Source organism: Neodiprion fabricii, chromosome 1 (genome assembly GCF_021155785.1).
Source record: "Neodiprion fabricii isolate iyNeoFabr1 chromosome 1, iyNeoFabr1.1, whole genome shotgun sequence".
Taxonomy (NCBI): Eukaryota; Metazoa; Arthropoda; class Insecta; order Hymenoptera; family Diprionidae; genus Neodiprion; species Neodiprion fabricii.
The window spans coordinates 35,291,853-35,311,430 of NC_060239.1; the positions used below are offsets into that span (position 1 = coordinate 35,291,853).

The 19,578-nt window shown below is 38.3% G+C and overlaps 4 protein-coding genes across 7 annotated transcripts; 3 read left to right on the forward strand and 1 right to left on the reverse strand.

Moving 5' to 3' along the window:
- The first annotated feature begins 1 nt into the window (after position 1).
- On the forward strand, positions 2–10,681 carry LOC124184511 (phospholipid-transporting ATPase ABCA1). Of its 4 annotated transcripts, none has more exons than XM_046574290.1 (25): positions 2–202; positions 1,296–1,642; positions 1,805–2,112; positions 2,649–2,807; positions 3,251–3,491; positions 3,815–3,982; positions 4,107–4,294; positions 4,477–4,647; positions 4,825–4,933; positions 5,024–5,178; positions 5,341–5,502; positions 5,661–5,732; positions 5,906–6,044; positions 6,129–6,366; positions 6,477–6,708; positions 6,797–7,013; positions 7,150–7,674; positions 7,761–7,886; positions 7,976–8,191; positions 8,314–8,580; positions 8,696–8,940; positions 9,041–9,188; positions 9,443–9,653; positions 9,722–9,935; positions 10,019–10,681. In XM_046574290.1, the coding sequence occupies exons 1-25, from the start codon at positions 102–104 to the stop codon at positions 10,226–10,228; spliced, it is 5,169 nt and encodes a 1,722-aa protein (XP_046430246.1). In that variant the 5' UTR covers positions 2–101; the 3' UTR covers positions 10,229–10,681. The 4 variants fall into 4 exon arrangements, with proteins under 4 accessions (XP_046430246.1, XP_046430264.1, XP_046430256.1 ...); XM_046574308.1 differs by lacking the exon at positions 2–202 and adding an exon at positions 760–1,194 and having other exon boundaries at positions 1,273–1,642; positions 10,019–10,680; XM_046574300.1 differs by lacking the exon at positions 2–202 and adding an exon at positions 760–1,194 and having other exon boundaries at positions 10,019–10,680.
- A 225-nt stretch (positions 10,682–10,906) lies between these two features.
- Positions 10,907–13,422, forward strand: LOC124184542 (trypsin alpha-3-like). The gene is made up of 4 exons (XM_046574356.1): positions 10,907–11,135; positions 11,708–11,895; positions 12,127–12,473; positions 12,838–13,422. The coding sequence occupies exons 1-4, from the start codon at positions 10,983–10,985 to the stop codon at positions 12,969–12,971; spliced, it is 822 nt and encodes a 273-aa protein (XP_046430312.1). The 5' UTR covers positions 10,907–10,982; the 3' UTR covers positions 12,972–13,422.
- Positions 13,423–13,551: 129 nt separating this feature from the next.
- On the forward strand, positions 13,552–15,099 carry LOC124184550 (trypsin delta-like). Its single transcript, XM_046574368.1, has 4 exons — positions 13,552–13,778; positions 14,090–14,292; positions 14,407–14,753; positions 14,908–15,099. The coding sequence occupies exons 1-4, from the start codon at positions 13,659–13,661 to the stop codon at positions 15,045–15,047; spliced, it is 810 nt and encodes a 269-aa protein (XP_046430324.1). The 5' UTR covers positions 13,552–13,658; the 3' UTR covers positions 15,048–15,099.
- A 611-nt stretch (positions 15,100–15,710) lies between these two features.
- On the reverse strand, positions 15,711–17,647 carry LOC124187901 (pupal cuticle protein 20-like). The gene is made up of 5 exons (XM_046580084.1): positions 17,495–17,647; positions 16,689–16,950; positions 16,346–16,540; positions 15,960–16,211; positions 15,711–15,838 (listed from the first exon to the last, which is right to left on the reverse strand). The coding sequence occupies exons 1-5, from the start codon at positions 17,501–17,503 to the stop codon at positions 15,711–15,713; spliced, it is 846 nt and encodes a 281-aa protein (XP_046436040.1). The 5' UTR covers positions 17,504–17,647.
- Positions 17,648–19,578: the final 1,931 nt, after the last annotated feature.

Genomic DNA, 19,578 nt, shown 5'->3' on the forward strand with positions numbered 1-19,578 from the left:
CTTGTACACCCTCAACCCTTTATTCATTCGATGTCGCCGCAGCTTTGCAATGCTAGCAGAGCCCTTGCAAATTGATACATTTTACTGGTTGGAATTAAGGGATGACAACGCAACGCACGGTACCGCCGGGGTGGATCAATGTGCCGATATTCTTCAGGGATAAGAACTTTTGGCGTTTCGTAATGGGAGTGAGGTGGATCAGGTATATTGTAGTTCTAAAATTAATTAAAATATTCAAAACGATGCCCATTCACTGTACGCAAATAATTATTATTAGTCGATTCTGTAACAATAAAGTTACTGTTACACCTGAATTGTCTGCCAATTTTTCCTTTGACATTATAATGCGAATCTTGCAATTTTCACCCATACTTTTTTAAATATCTATTTTTATCCAAATACAAGTCTTATGTAAACGTTTCGATTGTGTCTATTACCTATCAAATTTCTTCAAGTGAAAATTCGATGTAATTGATGCATTGTATCTTGACTGGTGGATCTACGAGTTTCTTATCACTTAATTGATAATGTAGTTATGAATCATAAATTTCCTGAGAAGTATTGGCACTGAAATTGCAATATCACGTTGCAAAGATTATGTCGGATTGAGTTTTACATCGTGTAAAGGCTTATGGAATAATAATTTTTTTTATACGAATCTCAGCTCTGGAACTTGCGCTTATACATTCTGCAATGTTATTGTTTTCAATGCCTTTCCTAATACTTAATAATGTAGTGTACAGCAAGTTTAACCTTTAGAGGGCTGGCTGGCTATTTTTGGAGCCAGCAGTTAACTCGGAAACTCCACCGGACATGTTACCATATCTTATCAGTAAATCGACAAAGCGGACATCGATCATAAATTCTGTTGGATTTGTCAGCAAGATCCTGACCGTGCGGCAGTTAAACGTGCAGTGTACTTTAGTGAGGGAGTATACATTCACATAAAACAAACGAGTGTAGACAAAATTAATTTTTGAATTCCTGCAATTATATCCTGCACAAAATTTTTGTGCCATTGATGCATTTTCTGTATAGGTAGTGTTGTCGGTAATTCTTTGTCACTGATTCAGCTTCTAATAAATTATTAATCCAACTTTGTCTAGCTTTCCTAGAAGTCATCAATAATCATGAATTATTTATAACATTGTTTGTGCACATAAACTGAGACATTAAAACAACGATTCTTTGCACGTATGTATAAGTAATTATGAATGACGAATTTTATTGTTTTTATCCTTGTAGTGCTGTATTGTTGACGTAATAGTTCAGGTGGCTTGCTCAATTTTTTTCAGTACAACGTTATTCTACAAACATATTTACACCAAGATGGGGGATGGATGGCGAATCATGTACCTCCTACTGCACAAAAACTTGATAATACGTAAACGACACTGGATTGGAACCATCGCTGAAGTTGTAACACCAGCTTGCATTATTGCAATCATCATGGCCCTCAGGACACTCATACCTAGTGGAACTACTGTCGTTACCAATAGCACAATATACCCAGTACAGAATAGAACTTACTTGGAAAGTAACTTTTTTCCGGATCTACTTCGCATATTTTATTTACCCCAAAATGATTTCACCACCAGTTTAATGGAGAACTCTACAGAATGTCTTGGAATAGCAAGTAGCCGTAAGTATAACTCTACTTTTTGATGCTAAATATACAATTCTATAGTTTTCAAAACTTGGAGGCCTTAAATTAAAAAATTGCATTAGTGTGAGATTGATCAGAAAGTTTCTATAAGTGATTCAAGAAAACTATGGCCAAAATTTACTTTTTGTATTTTTCCAGAACTCTATGGCTTTGATACGGAATCTACTATGTTGGAGGGTTATGAAGCGCAACAAGCACAGGATTTGACAATCTCAGTCCTGGTGGTTGTCTTTGAAGGGACTGTCGGGGACTCTGTACAGAATTTAGTGTACACCATGAAGACTTCCCGTTCACTTAAGAGCTCATTAGTTGATTCTGATTACGGAATGCCTAGTACTGTAGCTGATACTTTAATAGATGAAATCCCATTTGTAGCATTACAAATGTGCGTAGATGATTCGTTTATTAGTCGAGTCGCTCCTGCCTATGCCGAGCAGATGCCAACGGTATGTTGATCGATCATATTAAGGAGTTACTTTGAACCAAATAACTTGGAAAATCTTGAATGTTGACCTAGCTTCTCATCCTACTCATATTTTTATTTTTCATGTCAAATGTCATTTCATCTATTTCGATTGAGGTGACTAAACCATTAAAATCATCATTAACAAAAGTGAGTATGTTTGTTATAGATGCAACAGTATTTATCTGCAAAGCGATGTATTGATTGCAAAATTCATACATTAAAATGAGGTAGTTGCTACTATCGTTTTGTTAGTTTCACCCGCGCATAATTCTCAATCAATATTATTTTCAATTTATAAATTTATGCTTGTAGATCAAAACTCTTGCTAAGAAATTAAACTTAAAATGGATTCACAATATAATATGTGTATAAAATCTACATATTTTTATCTGAACAAGCAACAAAGACAGTGAAATTGTAACATGTTTTTGATATTCATTACGGCATCAAATGTTCTGATCATGTTTTCGCTAACTACATTGAAAATTGCATATTTGAAAAGGAAATTTTTTACAGAGAAGTCTACAAAAAATGCCGTATCCCCCATATGAATCTGCAGATTTGAGTGAACTTTTTTTTCGTGATACTATTGGCACCTGGGCAGCGATTATGTTCATTGTAACATTATACTTGGTACCATCTTACATCACTACGGAAAAAGACACAGGAGTGAACGTGAGTAGGGCCATCGACTTTAGCATAAGAGGATAGTTATAAATATTGACACCTAGGTTGAAGAGTTCCACAGATTTTACAAGCACTACTAGTTCTGCGAAGTAATACTTATTAAAAACTTAGACACTTCATTTGGGTATAACTACTAGCAAAGGTGATGAAAATAATTATGCTTACGTGTCTGTGAGTAATAAAAGTGAACTGCATGTGTGATTAGGAGTAGTTGATTGATTTCTCAAGTCGTACAAAGTAGATGCTCATCGTTTACTCAACAGTAATGTACAAATGATACTTCTGTTTTCTGGACTACATTCAGATGATTATTCAGAGTGATTTAAAAGTTGCAGTGTATCCAATCAGTTTCTTGATAGTAAGAAAATAGGGATACTCGTGTAAAAGAATATGGTATTCCTGACATCACTATACATTTTTCACTTTTTTAGGCCCTGCTGAAGATGAACGGTGTGAAAACATATCAAAATTTTTTGAGCTGGTTAATCATTGGCTTCGTATTGGGCACTGTAGCCGTTCTTCTAATTACGATAGTTGTCAAAGTGTATTTCACGTCCAGTCAGCTACCGTTTTACTACTATAGCAATGGCTTCATATTTTGGATGGCAATTTTGATAAACTTTATTCACACATATGCTTTCTGTTTGCACGTAGCTTCTTACTTCACCAAAGGTGAGTGTGTCCAGATTTGATTTACGACTGTGTATTATTTATTTCAAATGCATTATTCAATACAAAAGCTTTAGTCACCTTAAGAAATTCTGCAAACATGCCTTTGTCATACATTTGTCTCTTGAGAGAATGTGAGTAAAATTTCACTTATCAGGAAAAGTATTGAGTAAAAATTTTGAATATTCCATCATTTGATTTGTATCAGCCTAGGAACACCTTTGCTCATTATTTTCAACTTCCAAGTTAAATCACTTATGTTCTCAACTCCCGCATATAGGATTTAAAAATGAAAATAAAGTACCTGTTGTAATTTCACATTCTAGCTCGAATTGCTCAAGCAACAATGATGCTGATAGTGTTTGTCGTACTGCAAGTTGTCAACCAACTTGAAACCAATGAGCTGTATAGCGTTCTTCCGTATCTTGGATTTTTATTCCCAACTGCAGCTGCAATGAGAATATTCGACGAATTCAATAGCTACGACAATTTATGTGAGCTGTGAGCCGTTATTTACAAATTTATTATTTATCTAACCTAACGTAGTGCCATTTCATTTTAAGTGAAATAATGGATGGATTCTTATTTCATTTCACACCCATGTTTTTACTGTTACAGTAATTGGAGTACAGTGGAATAATTTATTTTTAACGGAACATGAAGTACTTGGATTTGACGGAACTCTCGGCTTTATAATGATCTTTAGTATTGTTGCTACTATTTTCCACTTCCTTATTGCCCTGTATCTCGATGCTGTTTTACCTGGCAAATATGGTGTAGGGAAATCACCGTTCTTTTTTCTCAAGGTCTAGTATTTTATCAATACGCCAAACTATAGAATCCCGATACCAATTTTATCTACTTGTAATGACATAAAAATGTCTCATACCTTGATATAAGAATAGTGCTTAACCCTCTGATTCTTAACTACATTGATTCTAGTCGTTTTCTATGGAATCTTATAATATAGTTTATTTTGGTTCAATAGGCTTTCAAGAAAAATAAGGTGAACAATGGCCAGAGTAATGACGCAGTGTTGAATGGTGCTTCTAACGGGCAGCCTAAAGTATTGGAACATGTGGCTGAAGGTGCTTTAACACCTGGAATACAGATACGAAATTTGGAAAAAACTTACACCATTGGATATTTAAAATCGCAGGTCTGTTTCGTAAAATTTGTGTATTTAAATACTGCATAACACGAAAGTAGTACGAAAACACTATAGTCTTTCATGCAATGTCCTAACTTTGACGTGTTTGTATTTATAACAATAATTGTTCAAGCCTATGTGTGTAAATAATGAGATATCATGAATGAAAATGTCCATGGTCCTTAGACGGTGCAAGCGGTTCGTGGAATCAGTCTTGATTTTTACAAAGGACAAATAACTGCTTTATTGGGACACAATGGGGCTGGAAAAACTACAACAATGTCAATCCTCACTGGTTAGTTCTGAAACCAACGTTCTCTGGAAATTTGCATGACTTTAAACGTATTCTTATGTGAGATATACCTTCAAATTTTTTTTTGTTAAGGTTTAACTTCACCTACATCAGGAACGGTATTGGTCAATGGTAAAAATATAAACAGTGATATGCAAGCAATTAGGGATGACTTAGGCATGTGTCCACAAGAGAACATGCTATTCTCAGATCTTACCGTAATGGAACAACTGCAGTTATTTGGATTGGTAAATTATTTTATAATTGCCCCTTACATGGTCTGTATAATTTTATAGTATTGTTGTAATTGAAACCAGTTTTAGTGAAATTGAAAAATTTAAGGAATGCGACAAATTTCATTAAGAATAGCTTGCTGTGTGCTGATAACAAATTACTTACTCCTTGTACAGTTAAAACAGAAGACGAAAACAAGAGATGAGGTCATACATGATGTAGAAGAATTACTAGTCAAGCTGAAAATAAGTGAAAAGCGAAACGCCCTCCCGAAGCATCTCTCTGGGGGTCAAAAAAGAAGAGTGTGTTTAGGGATGGCGCTTGTTGGCAACGCATCGGTGAGTAACAAACTACAACTTTGAAACATATATCATAACACTATACACATACAGAATTGCAAATATCCTAATCTCGAATCAACTTGAAACTTTGGACATTGAGTAAAATACAAATCAAGATTTTCAGCAGACCTAACTTGACCATCTGTAATTTCCAGACCTTGATCTTAGATGAACCAACCTCAGGTATGGATCCAGAAACAAGTAGAGTGACATGGGAGATCATATTGGTGAGTCTAGAATGATCGGTATTACTGAAATCAATTCACTTTCATGATTGTTGTAGTTTCAATAAATTACCGTATCTTGGAAAATAGTATACGCTTACAGTAAATCATTGAAACTGATGTGAATGCTTTTATGGTACGGTGAATTAAAAATTTGTTACTGTTAATTTAATTAGAAATTCCGAAAGCAGAAGACAATAATAATTACAACCCACAGTATGGAGGAAGCGGATGTTCTTGGAGATCGAATTGCGATTATGCACAATGGGAATATGAAATGTTACGGCACTTCAATGTTTCTTAAAAAATTCTATGGTGATTGTGTACTTTTTCTTTTTTCAATTAATACTGTCCAGCCTCTGATATTAACGTTTTGAATATGCAATTGAAATAATACAGGTAAGAACTATCAGGAAGTTACTCTTTCGATAGAGTCATGGTACGATCGAGGCAAAATTCAAGCCATAGTTGGGACTGATGCGAAGATAGATACAAGTACTTACGGCAGAATAGTCATAAGCATTCCAATGACTGATTCCTTGCCAGAGACCTTGGACAAAATAGAACTGATGAAAGCAGAGCTTGGTATTTCTGGTGTCAGCGTATCCATGATTACTCTAGAACAGGTGTTTTTGAAGTATGTAAGACGATTAAATATTTATCGTCCTGACAAATGCAAATACAGTTTCAGTTTCAGCGTCAACTGTTATTTATTCAATGTTGATAAGATAAAATCTTGTGTTAAAGAGCTGCTGAAGAAGAAGATGAAAAAGAAAAAAAGGAAGATGAAAAAGAAAAAAAGGAAGAAGAAAAAAAAGAAGAAATTAGTGTACCTGCGGGTAATGCAGAAGAAAAAGAACTGGGTTGTCAACAAAATGTTAAATTGACAGGATTGCAACTTAAGAAACAAATTTTTTGGGCATTGTTAGCAAAGAAAGCTTTTTATGCTAAAAATAATCGAGGGATATTAATTGGAATGGTGTGTATTGAAAGAATTGTATGTAGGGTGAACCATACTTGCAATTGCAGTAGTTATTTTTTTATCACTACAAAAAATTATTTTGCAGGTTTTTGGAACTTTGATTGCAGTAATATTAATGCCGATTTTTGCTATGAAAGTGACCAGCAGCACAAATTACCGACCGCTCAGTCTTAGTATCTATCCGAATTCGGAGGCTCTGATATATAACGAAGATGAAAACCTGGCAAACACATATGCAGCGGTTATTGAAGGCCAGGGGGGTACAGCAACTTTGTTAGGATCTGAAGTTAATATACTCGATGGTTCGTTGATATACTATTCTTCAGATATAATATTGAGACTCTCATTTCATCATAAGTATGGGCATAAATTGACTTGTGCTGAGTTCGTCTATCTTTCTCAGTTATCACTTAATGAACTGTTGATGTTACCTTTCAGCACTACTGGAGAAAGCTACAGCAGGCATTGTATATTACAGGAACAATATAGTCGTCTCTGCAGAATTTGATTCAACTGGCGAGACTATTACAGCAAATGGTCTTTATTCTGGTAGTGCGACATTGAGTGCACCAATAAGTGTCAATGTAATCTCGAATTCACTTTTAAAGACGTTCGCGAGTGATGCATACTCGATCACAGCAAATATTGAAAACTTGCCAAAATCATTAGTCGACTATCTCTATGATGAGTTTACAATAAAGTCGGATAATCTGTTGCAAATGATGTTGTTTATAAGCGTTTTTTTCATCGCTGTTGGGTTGTTTGTCATTAATCCACTGATGGAAGTTACTACTTCTGTTAAACAACTTCAACGAATGACAGGAGTCTCATCCATGTTGTACTGGGGAACTATGTTCATTTTTGATTATGGCATTTATATCATAGCGACGATTGTCACAGTACTAGGATTTGTGATAATGGATATCATTTTTCAATCAAAAACATATTACAGTGTGGAAATTGGTATGTTTCATTATTTAGATTCAACACTTTTCTCTTAAAGGACGGTTGTCTTGTTGTGAGATGATTAAATATGATTGATGTTCCAGGAATTCTCTCATTGCTATTACTTCTTTTTGGTATCAATCTCCTACTGCTGGCCTACGTATTTAGTTTCACACAAAAACCGCTCTATGTAGTACTTTTAATCCTCTGTCTCGCGAATATTATAATTGGTGAGTTAAATTTTTGGTACAGTGATTTATGTTTGCCAACCTGTTTGCAGTAGATAATTGTTACATTTTATTGCTTCTGATTTTCACAGCGGAAATTCAGGTGTTTATAAACTTGGCATTGGAATACATGGAGTCATATGGTGTAGGTTTTTTACTTCAACGAAGACTATTTTCGTTGTTGCCCCATGTCAGCTTCACTTTTGGATTCTCGAAATTCTTGGACGTAGCGGCTAACAATGCCAGATGCCGCGGGTTGCCAAACAGTTTTGGTCAAATAGCTTGTCTCCTTCAGGACCCCTGCTGCAGTAAGTGTTCATTATTTAGTTGAGTGATCATAAAGCTAGAAGGATATTTGCTGACTCACAAATTCAGATGTTATCATGCAGCGTCCGTACATACAATTTGTACAATTTTTATAATTTTTCAGATTTAGATTGCGCAGACGGCAAGTGTAATGCCAGAGTTCCATATTTTGGTGACTTTACTGCAGATGCTGGATTAGAAGAGTTCGTATTGTATCTGGCGTTGACACCAATTGGTTTTCTGACGATTCTATGTTTACTCGAACATCGAGTATTTGGAAAGTTGATATCTAAGATGAAATCTTCTGAAACAGTAGGTTTAAGTGATACCGAAACTATCGATAGTGATGTTGTAAATGAAAAGCGAATTGTACAGCAAGCGATTAATCAGCGTAAGTGGAATCATTTCATTCGTTCAACAAAATTACACAAGTCAAGAAACAGTATCAGCTAACTTAATGGTATTGTAGAAAACATAGTTTTTATATTCAATAATAACTGTAACAGGTAAACAAGATTCAAATTTTGAAGATGAAAATGTTTTCTTAGCTTACGAGTTAAGTAAACGTTATGGAAAACTTCAAGCAGTGAAAGAAGTCAATTTTAGAGTCATGAAAAATGAATGCTTCGGTTTGTTGGGTGTTAATGGAGCTGGAAAAAGTACTACATTTCGAATGTTAGTTGGCGAGGATGTACCCACAAGTGGTATTCTTATTCGTGGTCATAACAATATCAAAATCAATCGTAAGCAGGTAAAGATTGGAATTACCATTCTCCTTTCATCCAAAATAAGTAAAATTCTTACAGGGCATGAATCATGATAAAAAAAATTATTGAAATCCCTAATTTTAGTACTTAGCAGGGATTGGATACTGCCCTCAAATCAACGCTTTGATCCCATCTTTTAATGCCTATGAACATCTATTACTTTTCGCCCGCTTAAGAGGCGTGCCAAAGGCTGAGGTTGAGTCGGAAGTTCAACTATGGATTGACAAGTTGCGTGAGTAGAACTGGTATTTTCATGTATACGTTTTCGCGAATATTTAGCAAAATATTTGCAAAATTCTTAGGCTTTCATCGTTTGAAAATTTTTGGAAAAATGAATGCGAAAAACGTGTATCAACTTGTATTCTAGTGTTATACTTGATGAAAAGAAAACACTTCATATTGATGAAACATTACTTCATCCTGGTTGTAATGTCATTAACATAATACATTGTATTGGTATCCATTATAAAAATAGAATGCTTATAGGATTGAACAAACATGCTAAAAATATGAGCAAAACCTATAGCGGAGGAAATAAGAGACGGTTGAATATTGCAATGGCATTAATTGCGAATCCGGAAATGGTGTTGCTGGATGAACCAACAGCAGGTGTGGATCCAGGAGCGAGAAGGTCATTGTGGGGCGTTCTTCAGAGTTGTCAAAATTCCGGACAAGCTATTATATTAACTTCGCACAGGTATTTTAACTGATATTTTACTCTTGATTCAATTTTAGTTTTTATAAATAATTGAAAATTTTTTTCAGCATGGAGGAATGTGAAGCTTTATGCAACCGATTACTAATCATGGTTCGAGGCCAATTAGTTTGCGTTGGAGCTAGTCAGCAGTTGAAACAGCGTTACGGAGCTGGCTACGATATAAGCATAAAATTAAACCCGGAAAGATCGGAAGAGGAGCACAAAAAGATTAAAGAAAAAATCCAATCTTCTCTTACCTGTGAATTACGTGATGAACATCCGGTAAGTATCACATTTCGCCGTCTTATCACCAGAGTGTTCATAATAGTAAGGCGATTACTGAAACGATCTGTAATATTTTACAGGGATATCTATTCTATCACATACTTGATAATCGGACAACCTGGGTGAAAATGTTTGGAATAATGAATACATTGAAGTCACAGCACAGCTGTATCGAGGATTTCACTGTATCCTCGTCGACATTAGAACAATTATTTATACAGTTTGCTAGATCTGCTTCAGGATCTACGACTGTACCTAATGGAGTAACTAACGTTTTAACTAACGTATAATACAGTATTGTGAATAAGTACAAACTCAGTATTATACTAAACTTTGATCTCTACATTTTTTACTCAAAGTGGAGATGCATCTTAACTTGTTAACGTGACATATTCAATTTATAAAATACTACAGCTGTTAGAGAACTTGATACAGACTAGTAACAAACTGTTGAGGCTAATTGGTATATTTAATTAAATAATAAGTAATCAACTACGGTAGGTTATAATGTCAGAATTATATTTAAATCGAATGAAGTGTACAATAAGCGTTAAAATGATTGATTAAAAATGAAACAAAAATCCCAAAACTTTGGCCATTTCTGTTCCGTTATTTGCGGACGTGTGATTAATTCATCGTAAAGATAAGCAGTAAGAAAAATACTGGATAACGTGATTGCACCTAAAAATTTGTAGCTCAGTTATGCGCAGTGGAATTTTTCAATTGCTCGAAATAGAGAATACATTGATTTTTTATACTAATATCTAATGGGACTAATTGTAAGCAACCTGAAGTCTGCTTATATATGTATATAGGTAAATCTTAAAGTAAGTCTCAGTAACTCGTGTTTTATACGACTGCAAGTATGGCTTATCAGTAAGTATTATAATTGAATTATTTTCGGTGATGGTGTTTCATTACAATCCGGTGAGCGTGTGCAATTTCAAGGTATAACAATTTGGCATGAACTATTATGTTTGCATTTCACGATTGCTCCGGATGGTGCAGTTATAATAAATAGTATAAGCTTGACAGTATCCAAAAATGATGGCACTGAAACGTATGGTTCTATCAGTTATCATTTCGTTACTTGACGTAACGTCGAGCTTCCTCGAAGCCGATGATTTACAGGAGTGTATCAGTTCGCAAAGAGTTATAGGCGGGTATTGCATGCCGATTACTGATCGACCGTTTCAGGTAAGTTCACACTAACTGATATGGACTCTACTACAAGGTGTATTGTTTTTAGAGCTACTTTTAAGAAATTTGGTCAAACTGGAGTTTACGGACTTAATGTTTTCTTGCTTTTATTATTCCACACGTCACGAAATCAGATCCGCGGATTTGATGTGGAAGTGTTTTAGGATTTTTCAAATTCCAACAATTTCGATGACGAAGATCTATCTGCTGTTAAAATCTTAAGGGACATGTAAAATTGAATATACCGGTCAAGACCGAAGACGCGATTATTCATTTTGACCAACACTGCAACCATTGTTATTAATCAACTTTGACGATGTTGTAGCTGTTACGATTTTTATCTAATTTAAATACGATAATGGCGAGTTTTTGGAATTTGAAATTTGAATTATCATGAATAATTATTATTGGAACATACATAATCTAACGTGGTATACACAGATTCAGTAGACATTTTGAAATGTTAAAAATTGGAAATGATTATTGGAAGATACGGATTTGTGATTTCTTGTATACAACGTATTAATTTTGCTTCATTTTTATTTTTATTAACTATTCCGTTTGTCTAGGCATTGTTGCTTGTTGATAACCATGAAAAATGTGGCGCAGTGATAATATCTGAACGTTGGATTATAACGGCTGCCCATTGCGTTTATGGTTTATCTGCAAAACAAATTACTGTTGCGGTTGGATCTTCGAAAATTGGAGGAATCGATCAGCTTACTTATGCAATCGATACAGTTGTTCTACATGAAAAGTAAGCCTCGCTACTGTATCGTAAAATGTTTAATTTAATCTGGATACTGCAACGAAAATTTTTAATAATTTAATATACGAGATTCAAAAAAATGCCACAAATTTCGCATTGCATTTAGTCAGCTTGTAGAAAAGTGTAATAAAATATTAGTGAAAAAGTGGTAACGTTTAATCCTTCTAAACAAGTTTAAATAAATCTATATCTGTAATATTATAAAAATCTTTTTTACAGCTTTATTTATAACGAGGTGACGATGGAAAATGATATCGCTCTATTGAGGACGATAAATGCTATAGAATACAGTTCCAGGGTGCAACCGGTGCCTTTAAATCGTGTTTCACCGCAGCCAAGCGATGAGACTGTGGTTTCGGGATTCGGTGTGACGAATATTAACAAGAGCGTAACGTCAAATTACCTGATGGCCGTTGGTGGTAAAGTGATTGAGAGGAATGCGTGCAGATCCTTACTGAAGAACGCCGAGGCCCAATTGGTATTATCAAACGGGAGTTTTTGCGCAGGAGTTTTGAACGGGGGAAAGGATTCATGCCAGGGAGATAGCGGTGGTCCGCTTACGATTAGTGAGTACTATTGTATATAGAATATTGGTCCTTCCTGATTCAGAATCTTAATGTGAATGTCAAATCGAGGCGTGTAAAAGAAGCTCGATCGTCTACCCATCGACTTCCCATCGCTTATCGCGCCTTGGGAATTAAGATTGAAGACTTTTTCGTATAACAGTTTTTACTATTACCTCGTGTTTTGCCACCTCGCGTTAGTCAAGAGTAATATCGCAGTAACAAATTTGATTAATTCTTATTGGGTTTTTGACTCGTAATTAAGAGTAACTTAAAATTTTTGACTCCTTGGTAGTAGGCGTTTGAAAACTTTCTTCCGTGAGGTCTGATTACAAAAAAAAAAAATCAATATGGATATTTCCTCCAGGTAATGTTTTGGCGGGTATAGTGTCCTGGGGTTTTGGCTGTGGGCAAGTAATGATGCCCGGTATTTACACGGACGTGTCATATTACTTTGATTGGATTTTGGAAAATATGAACTCTGCCTCGGTGGACAAGTGAAAAGGTGGGCTGAGGACCAAGACAGTAACCGAGTATAATGTAATTAATAAAATACATGTGAAGTCTCGTCAATAGTCTTGTCCAGCGGGTATCGAAGCTCCTAATTGCAAAACTTCTAGGGGTCAAAAAGTCTGAATGGTAATGACAGGGGATTCTTGGTGCGCTAATTATTTTTCGTTAATAAATAAATAGAATAAAAGTTGGTGAAGCCTTTTATTGGGTGATGTGAGTGACCAAAATGATGCTTTTTTTATAGTTCATTGGTTTACTGTTTTATCCTTAAGCTATGTGTAATTATAACGATATCATCCAATCGAACGATGGTGTCTGGTACGGTCTAAGCTGTATCAAGCAATGGATGCTTCGGAATTCGGCGAAATTTATTAAAAGTGTTAACTACGTAGTGTTTATGGTTCTGAGAAAGTGTAAAACGTATTATAAGATACAGGCGATAATCGGGAGTCAATAAATTATACTACCAGGTACAGGCGACGGTTGATATGTACGCAATGTACGTATGGTTAATAAGTATTTGGTACGGCTGCTGACGATCCGATTCGTCAATGCATAGCGTACAAAACGCGCGGTACGATAACGCGCTCCGTGCTATAAGTCAATTGCCATGTACGTTCGTGCTATAAAGTACCATTTCAATTTCCTTAGCAGTTCTTTTTAGCACGTTTTAAAATGCTACTGTTACTACCTCTCGTTTTGAACAGCGTTGGAACGTTAGCTTCTGGTTTTCAAGGATTGGAGGTGAGGATCGTTGGTGGACAAGTTGCATCGATTACTAATCGTCCCTTTCAAGTAAGTTGCAGAAACATTAATAACGTCAGTTACGTATCGATGATGAAGTCGCGATGATCTTCACAAAAACTGAGAAGTACCTTATATCATTACATGAGGTGTAAGCTTTTATCAAAACTGTCCTTCGTTTAGTACCTCTTATCCATCCTTTTTGATGCTTCTTGGTTCTTCGTATTGTCATACAAACGTTACGTGACTTCGAGGTGAAGTGATTCGGCACAGTCTTGCTACAATAGAGAGCGCGAAGCCATCAGGGCTGAAAATTCCGGTCATGTCATCCAGATAGTTGAGCATTAAAATCGGTTCTTTAGATATTGATTTACCGCAAAACTCCTAAATTCACGATTCCTGGCTGCGGAGGTTCCATCATTACTCGTCGTTGGGTGGTGACAGCAGCTCACTGCATCGCTCGAGTAGCTGTTAACGAGACGCTCATCCGAGCAGGGTCAGACGACATCGATAATGACGAGGGTGCGGTGTGGTATAGCGTTTCAAGGACCGTTATCCACAACGAGTGAGTGAATTTTTCCATTTTTTACGTTTACCTTCAAACTAAAAACATTTTATGGGATAAGTGAATTTACGGACATTCCTATGATACAAACACCGACCTCTACTTGGTATACAGATTCAATGGTATTGAGTGGGCAATGACCCACGATATCGCGATGCTGATGACAGCTTCAAACATCGTATTCGGTCCAACAGTAGCACCTATTCCAGTGCGGACAAAAAGCCCCAGACCATCGACTCCGGCCCTCGTTTCAGGTTTCGGTGTCGTTGCGGAGGGCGATGAGACTATGTCTAAGAAAATGAGACAGGTCTGGGTGACTGTGCTCGATCATGATCAGTGCATAAAGCTTCTTGACAATGTTACGAAAGCGCTGCAAGTTAGCGACACGCATTTTTGCGCCGCGTACTTACAAGGGGGCCGAGACGCCTGTCAGGGAGACAGTGGTGGTCCTATAACGATAGGTGAGTAGCTCGCAAATTTTCGGTGAAAACTAATAAACGGAGATGATGATGACAACAACAGCAGTAATGATGACATATGAAAAAAAAAAAACATCATAGGCCTTTGACTCGGCGCTCGGAGACTGAATGACATTTGAATTTTTTACAATTATAGGTAATTCTTTGGCCGGTATCGTATCCTGGGGGTTTGGATGCGCCAAAAAAATGGTACCAGCATTTTACACTGACGTGTCCCAGTTTGTTCCTTGGATGAGGAATGTTACCAAGAAATATTATAATCCGGTTACCCAATGAAGGTGTTAATAACAAGTACGAGTATTTGAAATGAAAAAAAAATCACTTGAAACATCGATTGGTGAATCCTTCCCCATTGTTTTTGTTGACAAAACAGCAAAATTATCCACCTTACGTTTCCTGCGCTTCATTTTCATTTCCAACCAGTAGGAGCAATAATGATTAAAGAAATGTTACACGATAAAAAATTGGGCCATTCGACAGTATTCAACAATTGTATTTCCGTTGCATGTGAACAAAGAGTTATATGTATCAGTATGGTTATTTCTGATATTCCGTGATTATTACGTATTTGTTCGCAATTGTGAAAATATGATTGTCACCGAATCGATTTTTTACCGCAATGATATTATGCACATCCTTGAACTGCATCAGAGTCGCGATTACATTGCATAATTACGCAAGCTCAAATCGTGAATGTAAACCTATCATGTTTGAAACGCGATTTAGGAACAGGACGGGGATATATTTTTTGAAATAACCAAGTCGACGCGTTTTCTATAAATAAAAAAAGTAGCAAATACGTTATATTATATTATGTACATAAGTCTGCTGTATAAAAGCAAGGTTGAAGTTATACGTAAAGTCAAGACGAAGAAACACCGATGACTGAAATGTAAGTGCGTAGGCTGTAGCCGATATAATGTAACACGAGGGTCGATTCTAATATTTGTATCCACCGTTGGGGCTTGCCTGGTAAGAGTTTGGCCCCTGGTACAAAGAGTTGGGTCCACTGCCTCCACCACCGCCTCCACCGTTTCCGGATCCGCCTCCACGACCTGAACCACCGCCTGAAAGCAATCATTCAAAAATGAATTTCAAGATGGTTTGAGCGTTGATTTACTCCAGCGGAAAAATGCGGATCTCACATGCCTCTGGCTAAGTTTATTACATATATAGAATCTTTCTCACCACCCCCACCACCACCACCACCACCACCGCCGCTGTTTCCGCCTCCGTCACCACCGTCCTGATTCTCGCCTCGAGCTTCTGCAGCTAAGGACAATTCGATACCGCGTTGAATTTCTGGCGGTATTGGCGGCGCCGTTGGAAGATGCGCACCCTCAGGGTGAAAACCGTCTGCGTCAGCGGTGTACGTCACGGTATATTGGGCTCCGTCATCACCGGTGAAAGAAAATGATCCGCTCACCGACTCGGCCTCACCTGCAACCAGGTTTCAAAATTTTGGCAAATAGTTTCACAGTCGGTCTCGAAGCAATTTAAATTGTTACGTTGCCGTTAATCGCCACAGACCGTGAGATGGTCCGGATTCGGGACCGTTCGATTTATCTACTAACCCTGAAGCTGGCCAGATTCTTGGACACTTATTCCATTCGCCGTTTCGTAGCTGAACTGATAGCTTCCATCCCCGTTGTTCTCGTTCTGGAACGAATTAATCCCGACTTCCCCACCGCCGCCACCGCCACCTGATCCAGTACCACGACCTCCGCCTCCACCCCCTCCGGAGCCACCGCCGCCGCCGCTACCACTTCCTGCGAAAAATAAAGACTCGTTAAATCACGTTGAAACTCGATCTGTTATACCGTTGGACCGTTATTTCTGGTCGATGCTCGAAACATCAACTTGCAAGTTCATTATTCCACGACTGTTTCATAATTAGACAGAATTCGGAACACTTACCACCGCCGTATCCGCCGCCTCCACCGCCGCCAGCGTTGCCACCAGGACGTCCTCCACCGCTTCCGGCAAATCTGTTACCGCCCCCACTTCCACCGGCGCCATTTCCTCCTGGACCACCCGATCCTCCGGATGTTCCTCGATTTGGTGCTTGAATGAACCCTGCGCCACCGGAACCTGACGCGCCGCCCGGTGGTAGGTAAGTGTTTTCGAGACGCGCGGTGTAGCAGGTACCGATTAGCGCGAGTAGCGCAACCGACGTGATCTGAGGGATGATGGACAAGGTCTGATCATTTTTTAGAAATTTCGTCAGGCAGTTTCGGCACTCGCAACGAATACCGTTTCGTCGATTTCATTGATTGTAAGAAAACTGTGATCCAAATTTGGGTGAGAATTGAACGGTGTATGAATCCCAACGATTAGAATGCCGGGATCTGATTGACGATGTAATCATTGCCGAATGCTTTATTTATTCAATTAGTTTGCGAGAAAACAGAGGTACAGTTCGTTATTGAGGCTGCGAGTTCCGATCGGTGCAAAGCGACCTTAGCCCGCAAATCAATCACCGGAGTACCACTGACGGCTCAACAAATGGTGATGCTGTACGACGAGCGAAGATACGCGGAGGATGACGAACGTCGACAGTGGTCGCGGGATTGATTTATTGGCTAAAATATGCATTGTGATCGCGATGTGTATTCTGACGCGGATTTATGCCATTCGTTGAAACGAACCCGGAGTACCCAACCGAAACCCCCGGATCTGTTTCTGACTGGTGACGACGCACTGGTTAACTATGGTTGACGTACGGTTTTCATGGTGTTCTTTGGTGCCGCGGGCACTAAATTTCACGGTAAATCAGCCGGCGAACTCTCTCGACGAGTTCGTACAAGAACTGGGTATCTGCGAGATGCACCAGAGGAGGACTCCTCTCGGCGGTGTCTGATGGCTTGGCGCTAATCGTAGAGGAACTTATATACCTAACTATGAGCGGCTCGAGTGACGCTCTCGTCTCGGCGTCCCAGCAACCCGGCATTCGAGGGACCGTAGCTTTGGAGGAGGGCAAAGATGCGCCTGTCATTGCGTCATTGCCGTGATACGTGATACAGATCGTGGTGGTTAGTCGAGAACATACCTTACTCAACGAAGGTCATTCAATCGGGTCAATTGAAAGTGAACCAGAAAGTTCGCCTCCGAGTAGTTGCGGGCAACGGAGGTACAAGAGATGCGTCTTTAATTACCGTCCCATGCGAAATTGTTACCACCAGCTCGTTATCCGATCTAGTCTATAAAGATCAATACTGCGCGCTGACTTGTCACGTCGCATCGATCAATGATGCATCGACGTCCGTGATCCTGTTCTGTTTATCCTCTTGGTCAAGTTATTAAGCAAGCACAATTCTGATGCGGCGAATCGTCAATCTCGCTGTTGCGGTGCGCTTTGATGAGCTTCGTCATACTTTGCTCTCATCTCGTCTGCCCTGCGCTTGTTTCGCAAATCGGATGACTCGAGATGATTCTCTTTTCTCCTAACGGACCAGCGTGTCAAACGCAGAGTATGTGCTCACACTTTGCAGATAATTAATTGCGGCGTATTGAGAAATGCGCATGTGCCTGTACATTTTCAAGTGTCAATTGCTCTTCTGCAAACGAACAAATCGGTCAGGGCTGTCATTTACCCAGGGAGTGATTACCATAGTGGTAAATCTAGATGGTGTAGAACATGCGGTTCACCGACGATTCTATTTAACAGGCAAAATATTATCAACGATTGCTGACTCAGATTCAATGATACGTACGCGGTGAGTATTTTGGGAAAGATCCGATGAACACCAAAGTTCCGGTGGGATCTTTTCAGGATTTTCTGGATAATCGTTTTCCTAATTCCTTGAATCGCGATTGTTTAGTACAGCGATTATCCGGGAGCCCGAAAGTATGAAGACATTTTATTGCATTAAAGAAATTGCACACGGATCTGGCGCACCCTGAGAGACGATCGGCATCGCGCCCATTTACTTTGTTCTTCCAAGAATCACGTGCAGTAAATTCTCATCATTACTTTCCCTTTATTTTCAATTATTCTATTCAAGTTACGCTCGATTGTCTACAATGCAGACTAGGCAATGGTCGCCGGTAATTTCGTTGAATAATTTCAGTATCGCACAAAGTGTCGGTGTTCGATTTCTCCGATGTAAGATCCGTGCTACGAGTGGGTATAATGAATTAATTATTACCCTCGATGAATGCGATGCCAATCGAACGTCTGTTGTCATTCTACTACGGTATGATCGTGACTGCAATTAATCATTCGCATCGGATGCGGTAAGATGAAAATTGCATCTTTCCGTTGTCCGAAGAAGAAAGATGAGAAGTGCAACGTGATAATTATTCTCAGTATAAAATCACGGATATGACCGCGAGACTTTTCTCTTGATCCAAGAAATTAATTATCGGAGTTCCTTATTGGCGGACGAATTTCTCGCGATCTGCGCAGAAGTTGCGGTATAGGCACGTATGAGTCAATGGATATCGGACCGAGAATTGCACGATTTGTGCGATCGTGTCCTCTTCGTCCTTTTCGGATTTTTATCCCACAGGGATCTGCTCGTGTTATGCCATCAAGGCGAGGCAACGAACGAGAGGCTAGGAAGGCACGCGGATACGGTAACGAATAGTCATGCCGCTCTAGTGTCAAATGTTATCGATTGGCTATCGGTAAGAACAACAGCCAGTGTCCCAAGTTTCGTAAGAGCCTGCAAGAGACAGAGAAAGTATTCAACGATACGATTAAACTGATTTTTCCTCGTTATGTTAACCAATAATCTGAAGGGAAGAAGAAAATGTACAATAATTGATTAATGACTATTTAGCAACATATCGAAATCTTTGGTTC

Coding starts and splice junctions, on each gene's coding strand:
- LOC124184511 (XM_046574290.1), top strand. CDS start 102: ATGACAACGCAACGCACGGTACCGCCGGGGTGGATCAATGTGCCGATA. Junction 3,983..4,106: donor CAATAGCTACGACAATTTAT/GTGAGCTGTGAG, acceptor TTACTGTTACAG/TAATTGGAGTACAGTGGAAT. Junction 4,295..4,476: donor CACCGTTCTTTTTTCTCAAG/GTCTAGTATTTT, acceptor TTGGTTCAATAG/GCTTTCAAGAAAAATAAGGT.
- LOC124184542 (XM_046574356.1), top strand. CDS start 10,983: ATGATGGCACTGAAACGTATGGTTCTATCAGTTATCATTTCGTTACTT. Junction 11,136..11,707: donor TTACTGATCGACCGTTTCAG/GTAAGTTCACAC, acceptor CCGTTTGTCTAG/GCATTGTTGCTTGTTGATAA. Junction 11,896..12,126: donor ACAGTTGTTCTACATGAAAA/GTAAGCCTCGCT, acceptor TCTTTTTTACAG/CTTTATTTATAACGAGGTGA.
- LOC124184550 (XM_046574368.1), top strand. CDS start 13,659: ATGCTACTGTTACTACCTCTCGTTTTGAACAGCGTTGGAACGTTAGCT. Junction 14,293..14,406: donor AGGACCGTTATCCACAACGA/GTGAGTGAATTT, acceptor CTTGGTATACAG/ATTCAATGGTATTGAGTGGG. Junction 14,754..14,907: donor TGGTGGTCCTATAACGATAG/GTGAGTAGCTCG, acceptor TTACAATTATAG/GTAATTCTTTGGCCGGTATC.
- LOC124187901 (XM_046580084.1), bottom strand. Junction 16,541..16,688: donor AGGCGGCGGATACGGCGGTG/GTAAGTGTTCCG, acceptor TATTTTTCGCAG/GAAGTGGTAGCGGCGGCGGC. Junction 16,212..16,345: donor AGAATCTGGCCAGCTTCAGG/GTTAGTAGATAA, acceptor ACCTGGTTGCAG/GTGAGGCCGAGTCGGTGAGC.